Consider the following 13,375-nt stretch of genomic DNA (forward strand, 5'->3'; position numbering starts at 1 on the left):
GCCAGGTCCCCAGTTGGGGGCGTGTGACAGGCAACCACACATCGATGTTTCTTTCCCTCTCTTTCTCCTTCCCTTCCCCTCTGTCTAAAAATAAATTTTAAAAAACTTTAAAAAATGCATAGAAAATATGGGAGGTAGAGCAATAAGCTAAATGACAGCACAAGGAACCAGCCAAACAAAATCTAGAAGAGTAGGACAAGAGAGCTGGCCTGCTTTCTTCAACAATAATAATTTTTTTTAACAACAATAAAAAGAAACTGTACTTGAATAAAAGGGACTTGAAGGACTTAACAACTAGACACAGTGTGATCCTGGATTGAATACTGACAAGAAGAAACCAGCTCAAAACAACATTTGGGGATCAGCTGGGAAATTGGAATACGTGTGGAATATGGTCTGAGTATTAGATTATATGAAAATAAATTAAAATTGAAAATAAAGATCATTAACTGAATAAAATAGATTGTAAAATAAAAAATATATGATGACTTCATTTTGGTTAAAAATATGACATATACATGCAAAAAGAAAGACCTGGAAGGATTTTCACTAAGATGTTAACTAACAGAGGTGATCTCTGGGGGGCAGAAATGTGAAATTTTAAATTTTCCCCTAAATTTCTATGATATACATATATTGCTCCTAAATGAATGAAAGGTTGTTTTAAAAGGTTATTAAAATAAATGAATCCTAAATTTAAAGATAGCTATGATGGTGTTTTCAAAAAAAGAGAAATAAAAGGAGAATAATGACACAGAGAGGTTTAAACACTGGGGAGCACAAATGAAAGATGAATTATAAAGTATTTAAATTCTTTACAGGGTAACCATAGCTTCCGCATGAGAAAGAATCTCTGTATTTAATTAACAGACTAGTTAAAATGCAATAGAATGCTCTTGATATTGTTCATATTATCTCTAAAATAATAAAATTCTCATTAAAAGTTATAATAAATAATTTTTAGGAAAATTTAATTTTAAGTCTAGTGTTTTAAATGAATTTACTTTGAAACTATAAGTAGAACAAATAATATAGGAATTTGCTATTAATTTAAAGTATAAATATAAATTAAAATAATAAAAATGGTACTGAATAAATCCATAAATTATGGAGCAGCCTCACGCTGAAAATTAGCATAAAGAACAGTATTATCTGTTGTATTATTTGTTAGCATTTGCATTTTATTTTCCTATCTCTATATTTTTGACATCTACTTTGCTACGTGTTTGAGGACACAAAGTTTATTTTGTACCCATAAAAAAGAATATATAATAATTTAGTACCAGTCTTGATATTCTAAAATATGTGATTAACAAATGAATGTAGGAACAAATGAATTTGTGGGAATGCCCAATTATATTGCTCCTTTATGAAAGTAGCAAGGAAGCAAGTTGAAGTGTAAGGTTTCAGAATTTTCTTATCAGCTTTCTTTGGCTTTAGCTATTGAACTGGTAAAAATGCAAAAACAAAGTGAAATGAAAGAGTGTCTGGTTTTGCTTTGGCAGGTTCCAGTCTTTTCTTCAAAGTGAGTAAACATGTTTTCAAGAATTCTTTGAATAATTGTGCTTATGCTTTCAATTGTGATGAACTCAGTTGATTCTTTGTTTGGCAGAAACCTGATTAGGAAGTATAGTTCACTTCCTGGAGGGTGGATCAGATGGTCAAAGCTTTTGTTTTTAATGTCTGGCTGAAAAACTGGGCAGATTTTTTTTTTTCTTTTGCCAAGATAGTAGAAAGGGCTTATAGGAACAGCCCTGTACGCAGATATTTGGGAAGTGGAACACAGATGAATGAGCATTCATTTCTTGTATTCAAAATTCAAGATTCTGTTTACTTGATTTGTTTTTTGAAACTTTATTTATTTATTTATTTCTCTCAAATGTCTTTTATTCTTAAAATTGAAATTAATTTAAATAAAATATTGAAGGAGTATAAAGGGTGTGAGAGATTAGTTAATAGTAGAAATAAAGTCAAGAAATGTATATCATTCATTGTTTATATGGTTTGGGTTGGGGGAGATATTTTATTAATAGTTCTTTTTCCTCTCTCTCTTAGTCATCTGTTTGTTTCTCTCAAATTTATTTGTCAAAGACGACAAATGACTTGTTATTAATATAACCTTGCTTTCCTGGACTTACATTTGGTAGGAATTATATCTAAAAAAGAAATTAAGAACTTGTTTCAACAATGCCATTAAGACACAGATAGTAATTATACAAACTAGCAAATACAGAGGATTTAAAAAAACTGTTTGTTTTACTGGAACTTACTATCTGGGAACTATGTTACTATTATTGGATACTAATGGTAGGTTCTGGGTGTACTATGATAAAAAATCTAAATCCCATCCTCAAACTTAATGAAGGAGACAAGAAAAATTAGCAGTTTATGACACAATAGAGGAGTATACTTATAGAGTATAAAGGTATGAATGCCTTGCTTACTTACTTGTCTCTACCTCTGCCATAACATTTTAAAGTACAAATTTCACTGCATGCCAAGTTTCTCTAAGATTTTGCAAGGGTTTTTTTTTGGTTGTTGTTGTTTACTTGCTTGCTTGTTTATTTATCTCTGCTCTTTCTAGTTTGAAACCAGAATGATCATTTAATGAAAAATAAGATGATAACTTGGGAGTTGTTTTCTACCCAGGAGAAACAGATGCTTCTCATGCAACAGTAAAAATGAATTCAATATTATTTTTACAGATGGAATTTTGCATTTGAGCTTCCTTTGGGAGCAAGTTCTACCCAGGGCGCTGTAATGGGACCTAGCTTTCAGATACAGTGTTAGTGGCAGATAAATTCATGAAAGTACTTTCTATGCTGCTGACACCTGGAACCAATCTGCAACTTCTCTTTTAGGGCAGAGGATATTATATTGATGGATTTTAAAGTATTATACTTTAATAGAGCACCTGGAAGAGAAATAGCTTTTTTGATGTCAGTTCAAAGAATTCCATTTGGGCTTTCCAGAATTCAGATGTGAAAAGGAGAGATGTTCTTGCAGAGTTTATTTAGGTTGTGGTTCAGAGAATGTAAGACAAACAGCAATTCAGCATAGGGAAGATAGTTATTAAGCTAGAAAAATCTAATGCTCACCAGGATTGAGGATTGGACAAGTGCAACCTCTGTTAGTCCATGATTCTGGATACAATGTTCGCATTCCTCGTAAAATTTTCAATTTGGTAGATTTTAAGACTTTTTTTATCTTCACATTGACTTCAGCATGAGATCCTTTATCATGAGCTGATAAGATCTTTACTCTTAGCACTGTAACAACACAATTCCAAAAGTCAAAATGCATAGAATTTCATATCTTTTGAGGTTTGAACAACAACTTAAATATATACTTCAGAGTATAAGGGAAAAGTGAATTAATGATGATGAGAATGTGGAAATTAGCTTTAAAAATCATTAGGCTCAAAATTTTGTACTAACTTCATCTAAATCAACTATGCTCTTCCTTCTTATATAGTTTCTACTGCTACTCATTCCCATATCACTATGCTAAAAGAATATTAGTCATTTGCCTACTGCAAGTATAATCTTAAACACATTCAGCTATCAACTAAATACAAGATATGTAGGAAGTAGAATTGTTATCCTGGTTTTTATTTAGATTCTAACTATACTACACTCTTCTGGTTGATTGTGTACAATGTTATGACAAAGAGCAAATGCTACTTCCAGGACATATTTTAAATATCCCCAAAAGATTAAATATTATTATTATTATTATTATTCCCCTTGTGTAAAATGCAAGCTGACTGGGGTTAGGGAGGCTTTCCTTCTAAATAGATGATGACAGAGTTCCAGTATTCCATATGACTCATAATTCTGTTATGCTCTAACATCTATGAAATGGATGGGGGGATTAAGCAATGGAATAAATTGGGGTAGGGGAGAAAGTAGACCTAAGTAGACCTGGATGCAATATTCTGTATTATTAGTTTTTATTGGTTCATCTGTATCTTGATGAAAGATTGTGAATAACGAGAGAATCCTATCCTGGCTGGTTCCATATCCATAAGACTGTAGACAGCTGTCTCAGAATCACCAAATTTTAGATTTCTAAGGGGTTATAAGAACTCATCTAATTCTATTTTAAGTATGAGGAGGCAAGCTTTAAGAAATTAAGTGAACTGCTCAAGTTTGCTTGGTTGGTTAGAGGTAGTGTTTGGATTAGAATTCTGACGAGATAGTTGCATGAAGGGTACATAGCATAGTACATCACACATAGACAATGCTCAAGGGTTACTTTTGGTATTTCGGGGATATTTTTTTTACTAGATTATAAGCTCCAAGACAGTAGGGACCTTGTCTGCTCATAATGATAGCTCAATAAATATTTGCTAAAGGAATAATCAAATAAATCAAGTTTTTTTTTTATTAAGCCAGAGAATGGGGGGTCGCTTTTTTCTCCCAAGTCTGTAGGTGTATTGTATTTAATAAGCGCAAGATATTTCATTACATCATTAAAGGCATTTAACTTCTTTTAAGCAGAAAACAATACAATCAAAAGATGCCGAAGTACAATAGTTTTTTGTAAGTTCAGTCAGAGCGCTACTGAACCTATGCAATAATGAAACCAACTGATATTTCCACTGAACTGACTGACTTTGACCTAATGAGTTCTTTTTTTTGCTTTTAGTACTAAATAGCATTATTAGGCACTATATATTTCAGAAGTTTTATTCTATTATTTAGTCAAGTTGACAGGATAAGGAGATAAATATACATGTTAATTTTAGATAAGATTTAAGTGGTTTTTAACATGCACATTTTTATCTCTTATGAGATTAAATACAAAGTTATCAAGAATCTAAACACTTAGTTTCAGAGATCATAACTTAAATTTTCTCTTCATTGTAATACATATTTCAGGTCCTATAAATATGGAACAATAAAAAGCCCAGACACTAGTCAATAATATGTTGGCAAGATAAGGTATCTTTAATACATTTAATAGTAAATGTAAAGTAATTTAGAATTTGAATATAGTAATAGTCTTTATTTAGGGCAGTGACACTTTTCTTTATCTATGTGCTGCATTTTTATGGTATTTGAAAGGTAGAGAAATGCAGAGTATACAGAGGGGATAAAAATGCAGGCAAACAGTTCGTATCCTCTTATTCCTCAGACACATAAATTCTCTTTCTCCTCTCTACCATTTGCTGAGCATCTAGTAAGAGCAAGGTAATGTGCTTAAAAAAAAAATCACATTTCATGGGGAAGGTGGCATTACCCCTGCTTTACAGATGAGGAAGCCTGGAGAGGTTAAGTCACCCACCCAATAAACCAAAAATCAAACCCATACAGGTGTGAAACCAATGTCTGAGCTCTTGAAATACTTCCTTAGATTGAGTTCTGTTTAGTGTTACCTGATGAACTGCCACAGGAATGGTTCAAGTGTCTAGAGACCTCCCTTTTAAATTACTAAGACAGGAAGCCTCGTAAGAAAGGATTATGTGTCATTTTTTTTCCTTTTTGTTCTTTGCTTCTTTTCCTTATAGCAGGGTAACCTTTCCTTTGCTCTACAAGTCTTGTGCCCTCACCAGGGCATTCAACACCATCTCTATTAGGAAAATCAAGTCCAAGACCAGAATAGTATGTTTAACATTATTATATAAGACTAATGCTTTAAAATATTTAGACTGTCATACACCAGGCCTCACATTTCCCAGAAAACTCTTTGTACTTAGTTTGAATAGATTTTCAGAAGCATTTAAGGACTTCAAACTCACCGTATGTATATTTCATCCCACAGAATGCCTTGGAGTTTCCTAACACTTGTTCCTTACATTCACATTTACCTACAGAAATTAAATGAGGAATGGTGTTATTTAGAAACAAAGAAAAAAAAAAGAAATAAGCAAGTAACTCTAAGTAACATAACTCTTTAAAGCTTGAGTAATTTATTATTATTTTTAAATTTAATTTATTTATCTTTAGAGGGGAAGGGAAGGAGAGAAGGAGAGAAATATCAATGTATGGTTGCCTCTCGTGCGTCCCCTGCTGGGAACTGGCCTGCAACCCAGGCATGTGCCCTGACTGGGAATCGAACCACAGTTGTTTGATTCACAGGCCCATGCTCAATCCACTGCGCTACACCAGGCAGGGCTAAAGCTTGAGTAATTTATAAAACATAATCCATAAATACTAAGAAAACACGAAAAGTCATTCAAAAGAAATAGTCACTTCCTGAACTGAATTAGTTATTATCTAGTCAAGTACTAATCTAAGAGAAATACAGAAATGTAGAAATATTGATATAATTTAATGCTTATAATTGATGTTGTGATAAATATAGTCCATGGTAATGGAAAGGAACAACTAAAAACAAACAGTTAGATAACCTATAAAAACAATGATATCTTTAGGATTATTGTTCAAAATAAAATAAAGTAACTGGAAAGTCCTTTGAAGGTAATGCCATTCAATTTAAAAAAATTTATTGAGCCCCTCTGGTACGCAGGATGTGGTGTTATGAACTTCAGAGCATGTAAGTACCAGCAAGACTCAATTCTTGCCTTAAGGCTTACAATTCAGTAAGGTGAATAAAGAAAGTATATACTGTATTTTTCAGACTATAAGATGCTCCCCCCCCCAAATTTGGGAAGAATAGTGGTTGTTAATGCTGCTGTTGAGTTCTGTTTACATTTACATTGGTAAATATTATGTTATTTATGTTATTAAATATTTTACCACATTTTTTGCCTCAAAAATTTTTTTCCCTATTTCCCTCTAAAATCTAGGTGTGTCTTATGGTCCAAAAAATATGGTAAGTAGTGATACGTTTTCTAAGACAGGTACAGTGTACTTGGGTGGGAGGTCACATGTTTGAGAAAATAGAATAAGCTTCATACCCAAACAAGAATTTGAAATGGATTTTGAAGAACAAGTAGTATGTGTTCTATCAATAGTTGAAATCATATACTACAATTATGTGTCAGAGATTTGCCAGGCCTTGCAGAACACTTTCAAAATGCCTTTGTACATACTCTCTATACAGCATTTTCATACTTATTTATCTATTTATTTCCTCTCTAGACTATAATCCTTGAGGACAACAGTTATTCTTTACTCATCTTTGTATTCCTAGAACCCAGAATGGATAGGATTTTCATTCTTACTAATTTAACAAATAGATATAATTTTACCCCTTCCCTCACCGGTCCCCTCTTTCCCTCATGCATTGCATTTCATAGACATCGAGGGGAAATGACAGCAGGCAACTTTTACTGAGGAGGGCTTATGTGCCAGGCAGGCACTATTGTGTTTTAAATTTATTTACTGATATAATGTTCTAATATATAATAATTTGACAGGAATATAGTGATAAAAGGGTGAGGAAAAAAAAGTAAGAGAGAAAGGGCAGAGTGTATCCATGGAAGAGTGAGTGGTTCTGTTTCTCCCAGGTACAGACGGAGTAGAGAATAGGAGAAGATGTCATGGAGGACCTTGACTGTTATGTAATTAAGGCTTGAATTTAATTTGTTATAAAAATGGGAATTTTCAAAGCTAGCAGTTTAAACAAGTTATTTAAATTAAAAAAAATATATATGGTGGGGGAAGGGGTGGGTGGAGGTGAAAGAGGTTATGGGAGGATAAATGGTAATGGGAAAATATAATAAAACTATATATGTAATTATATATAATATATATTATATATAAACTATATATATACTCTGGCATTATATCAAAAGTATTGGAATGAAGAGAAAATGAAGGCAGGGAATAATCAGAAGCTAGTGAAATTAATAACAACAACAGTAACTAAACTGAGTGCAAACTGTATGTCATAAACTATATAAGGAATTTATCCATATGATCTTGTTTAATTTTACAATAACCTTAATGAGATAGGTATTATTAAAAAATGAAACAATGAAGGCTCAGAGTAATTAATTAGTTTATTCAAGGTAGTGTAGCTAACACACAGAAAAGGCAGATTTTAAGCCTGGGTTGGGGAGAGTCTGAAGCCCCTGATCTTTCCACGATGCTGTCTTTGTAAGTCAGATGGAATGTGGGTCTGACAGGTGGATCTAGACGGGAAGAAATATCAAGGGATGCTGCAGAGATAGAGTCTACCAATCTCATCAATGGAGAGTGAAGGAGGAGCATAACAAATCTGAATTTTTCAGCCAAGCCAGCAAGAGAGGAGTGTATTGTTACTGACAGGAATAGGGAAGTTAAGAGGAGGAGAGCATTTCAGAAGTGTATAATGAATTAAGATTTTTTTGGTAGCAGTCAATTGTCTAACTTAATTGTTGAAAGCATGGGGAGTAGCTCAGACAGGGGAGAAAGCTGAAGGACTCGAGCTCAGAAAGGACAAGAATCAAGAGAGTGCCGAGATCTAGGGACTATTGGGTAGTCTCTTTTACAGCTTCCCCACTGGAATCATGAACTTGAATCATCTTCAGACTTTGTCACTTCCAGTAAAATACTTAAATTCTAGGGACAGAACATCTGATTGGCTTCTCCAAGAGTCTATTAAATGGGGGAAGAGGGCTTCCCCAGAGAAAAATGGGGTTGAGCTACCACAGAAATAGTGGAAAAGAAGGGGAAGCTAATCTGGTCAGACAAAACACAACAGAGATCTATGATGAAGGGAATGTAATGAACTAGAGATGCTGAGAGAATCTTCAGGTGGAAATGATAGTAGAATTCTGGTGAGACACATGGTGATGTGGAGATCAGTGACTTACTGGCTCTAACTAAAGCTTTTCTAGGAATCAGAGAATAAGGTTTGCAAGGAGAAAAATCACAGTAGAATTAAATAGTAAGAGAAATCAAAGATGCTTAAAATGAGCTGTTGTGATTTGTTAAATAATACTGCTTTTAATCTAAACATACAGAAAGGATTACTCACTCAGAAATTATAGTAACTTAAGTGAACAGCCCACAGCCTTTGATTTTTCCATCAAAGCAGGACAGTATGGTAACTACCATGTTATAAAACCTAATGGAATTCCAAATGTCATATATTATTCCTTAATATAATGTTCTTCTCTTTAGTCCTCCAGCCTATGAGAACACACATAAGTCTGTTATTCAAAGACCTTTCTTTGGCTGCTTTCTGATACCGCCTTTTAATATGTTAAGGCATTGGGCAATAAAAGTTGTTTTTGAATGAATCTCTGCTGATCAGGCTTCAGCCTAGATCTATTTTCTTAAAAAAAATCTAGAAGATAAGGAAAACCTGTTTAGCTATACCAGGGTATTAGAATGTTAGAGAGAGAGAGAGAGACAGAGAGAGGGAGATAGGAGAAAAAGGGACGGGGGGAGAGGGAAGGAGCATTGTTTACAGTTCTTCAGTACTAAAGCCAGTTTTGTTGTACAGAAAGTGAAATTTTACATCTGATGTTCTCTACCCCACAAGAAGTCATAGAAATTGAGAGTACCTTACTGGTATAGGATATTGCATTCCTAGTTATGGAAATTTATGGTAGGTAAATATGTAGGTAGGCACATACATTTGAGAGTAAATCACAATGCTTAGGAAACTATCACTTTTCTATTGCAAAAAGGTGGCCAGGAGTACTATTCTATACCCAGTGCAAATATTGCTGTTTAGCAGGAAACCGAACAATGTCTTCCACAACCTGGAGCTCTTCCAGATGAATTTCAGAGGCTCTCTGGGGACGTCATAGACCTAACAGCTGTTGTGAACGTGAGAGTCTGGAGTCATTCTGATGCCAGTGCTTTATGTGCTTAATTAATGCACTGCCAGCTCCCTAGTAAGATGATGACTTGCTTAATGAGTGTCTTAAAACGATTTATAGATTGCCATAGCAGACAAAGTTGGAGAATTATGAACATCATTATCTTAGAAAAATGGAAGGAAGCTTTCAAGAGTGGTTATTAAAATCGAATTCAGATTATATAGAATTAAGACAAAAAATAACAGGAAAGATTTTTTCTTTATCAAATGTGAAAAGATAAATATGACAAGTTCACATTACCTTATCCTTCCCACCTTCTTCCCCGTTGTGAATTAAAATGAAACCATTAGGAAAATGATCCTGATTGTTAAGTAAAAAAACCATGATACGGCATTACAAATACCAGTGTTTCTCAAATTTGGGTTCTTTATTCTTAAAGGGTCCATAAGTTCTTTATAAGAATGAATTAAAATTGCAGTTTCTAAATCTGCTTCAGCCATACTGGTCTCAGGAATAAGTGCTGTTTCAGGAATAAGTCAGGCCTAGTCCCACCTCAGGGCTTTTGCACTTGCTGGGCCTTCTTCATAAACTCTTTTTCCTCTGTTATCTGTACAGTTCACCCCCTTACCTCCTTCAGACTTTTTTCCCTCTAATTCCACCTTTCACAGAATTTTCCCTGATCACCTTATCTAAAAGTATGGTCTTCCCAAGCATTTGCTTTTTCCCATCCCTTTTTTATTTCTCTATTACACTGCATATTATTACATAAAATATTTTATTTATTTATTAGCTGTCTTCTTCTGCAAGAATATAGGCTCCTCAGAGGCTGGCATTTTGGCTGTTTTGCTCAATTACTGTATTTACAATACTGGCACATAGTATGAATAATCAAATATTTGTTGGATGAAAGAATGAATTTATAAATAACTTCTACAAATTAGTTTAAAAAATTGCAAATAGAAAATTCACAGAAAAAGAAACTCGAATGACCAAGAAACCATGAAAAGTTACCAAACCTATTAGTAATTAGGAAAATGCAATTTAAAATGGTGAGAATCTCATTTTATACCCATCAAATTGGCAAAAGTTGAGAAGTTCAATAACATTAACTTAAAAATCCAATAACGACTTAAATTGTGACTGAATTAATGGCTTAGATTAGTGCTTAGTCCCTGGTGTGTGCCATATGAGAATTTGTTAAATAAATACAGAATGTTACTGATGATGTGTGATGTCATATTTTGCTAGTGGAATGCAAATTTATACAATCACTTCAGAGAGCTATTTGGCAATATGTAGTAAGTTTGGCAACAAGCACATCCATGACCCAAAGTGTTGTGCCCTAGAACAAGGGTCAGCAAACATTTTCTATAAAGGGACAGATGATAAATATTTTAGGCTTTGTGGGTCAAGAGGCAAAATTAAAGATATTATATAGGGACTTAAATAACCATTTAAAGTGTAACCATTTAAACTTTAAAGCAGGTAGAGCTCATGGACTATAGAAAAATAGATGGAAGGACAGATTTGGCCTGAGGACTGTAGTTTGCCAGCCCCCACTCAAAGAAACTTCTTCTAAATGCACAAAGTCACAGATGAGAACATTCATGCTAGCATTATGTGTAACAGTAAAAAACTAGAAATTGGAAATATCCTAAATGGCACACAAATGGGAAAATAAAAAGTGGTATGTGGATATAATAGAATAGATAAATTAGAAAAAATATATAAATACATATTCAGGTCAAAAAGAGTTTTGAAAATGTAGGTAATTTATGTCTGTGATAAATATACACATACATATATATTTACTTACTTTATTTATACATATTATATATTTATGGATATATTAATATATATATAGTAAAATCATGAAAGTGAATGATAAACATCAAAGTTCAAGCTAGTGGTTATTCTGTGGAGTAAGAGAGGCTAGTGAGGTTGTAGATTGGTACACCAGGGGCTTCAAAAGTATCTGTAACACTTTAAAATTTAAATGAAAATACAAAACCATTATGGCAAATATAAGATTTGGTAATACTAGAAGGTGTGTTTATAGGTTTTTATATAACATTTTGGCATTTGTAATGTTTAATAATAAAATATTTTAAAACTTATCTAAGTTTAATTTGGTAAGCAAGCATTTTACAACCAAATGCTGACACACGATTTCATACTTTTATGTTTTAAGGAGCAAGTTGGTGCTAAATAGAACCACTCAATTTTCTATGAGAAAACAATAGAGGCAAGATGAACACAGAAATCATGTATTCCTACCAATAGCACAGCATGCTCTTCAAAGGAAGGAACAGATAAACATCACAGGAAAACTGAGCCAGAGGAAATAACAGTATAGACTTAGCAAATTCTAAGAACCATATTTATGTGTTTTGGCTTCATTAAAAATCATTTTTCATATTCAATTACTGTTAATTTGAATTTTATTAGTTTTATTATTTGGCTTACATTTAGTTTGTAAAGTTGTTTTTGTTTCTTAGTTGTGAAGAAGCTTTAAAAATGAGTTCACATCTAGACTTCAGTTTGTACATATTAAGTTACCCTAGGTAAGCATATTTTTCTTTTAAATAGATCTGTACTTTTCTTAACCTGATATATTCAGTTAGCATTCACCTGTGCAAAGAAGTAGGTTTTATAATTTTAAAAAACATTTTATTTAGTTAATTTTTAGAGAGATGGAAGGCAAGGAGAAAGAGAGGGAGAGAAACATTGATCAGTTGCCTCTCACATGAGCCCCAGCAGGGGACCAGGCCCACAACCCAGGCATGTGCTCTGCTAGGAATCAAACCAGAGACCTTTCGCTTTGCTGGAGGACACTCAACCAAATGAACCATACATGTCAGGGTGTAAAGCAGTGTGTCTTGGAGAGAAGAAAACACAGCAAAGTATTAACAGTGTGGTAAAGAGATTGGGGTGACAATTTTTTTTTACTATGATGGTTTACGTTTTCCAAGTTTTCTATATTAATTACTTACGTTACTATAATTATCAAAAATAAATAAAAGCTTGTTAAAATACCTCTTAGTTATATTTAATAGTTTTATACTTATGGTGGTCACTACTTTATTAAATGTCAAAATTAAAGAATTCCCCTATAGGATCCAAAAGCTGCTTTCTGGTTTGCTATGAATCACTATTAATCAAGACCAGACTCACAGAGAGCAGGCTCACAGCTCAGGGGCCAGGGGGTGGGGGGAGAGGTGAAGAGGGTGGGGGGATTGCGCAAAAAAGAAAAAAAGAGAAAAAAACTCATGGACATGGACAGCAGTGTGGTGATTGCTGCGGGGGGAGAGGTAAAGGAGGACATGGGGGCAATAAATGGTGGAAGGGTGATGAAACACAATACAGTGTACAAATGACGTGTTGTAGGACTGTGCACCTGAAACCTGTATAATTTTGTTAACCAGTGTCACCCCAATAAATTCANTGGGGGGATTGTGCAAAAAAGAAAAAAAAAGAGAAAAAAACTCATGGACATGGACAACAGTGTGGTGATTGCTGCGGGGGGAGAGGTAAAGGAGGACATGGGGGCAATAAATGGTGGAAGGGTGATGAAACACAATACAGTGTACAAATGACGTGTTGTAGGACTGTGCACCTGAAACCTGTATAATTTTGTTAACCAGTGTCACCCCAATAAATTCAATACAAAGGAAAAAAAGACCCAACTCAAAAATGTTATAATTATTGTCT

The 13,375-nt window shown here is 33.7% G+C and overlaps 1 protein-coding gene across 2 annotated transcripts in view; it reads right to left on the reverse strand.

The window, feature by feature from the left end:
• Window positions 1–13,375, reverse strand: part of NTN4 (netrin 4) — a 97,118-nt gene that overhangs the window by 4,040 nt on the left and 79,703 nt on the right. For both annotated transcript variants that reach the window (XM_037068164.1, XM_037068163.1), the window contains exons 8-9: window positions 5,744–5,812; window positions 3,099–3,269 (exon numbers count right to left, since the gene is read on the reverse strand). In XM_037068164.1, the coding sequence (XP_036924059.1) occupies window positions 3,099–3,269; window positions 5,744–5,812 (240 nt within the window). The remainder of the gene's footprint in view (window positions 1–3,098; window positions 3,270–5,743; window positions 5,813–13,375) is intronic.

The sequence above is a fragment of the Sturnira hondurensis genome, unplaced genomic scaffold (assembly GCF_014824575.4).
Source record: "Sturnira hondurensis isolate 20B ecotype Veracruz unplaced genomic scaffold, ASM1482457v3 Scaffold0017436, whole genome shotgun sequence".
Taxonomy (NCBI): Eukaryota; Metazoa; Chordata; class Mammalia; order Chiroptera; family Phyllostomidae; genus Sturnira; species Sturnira hondurensis.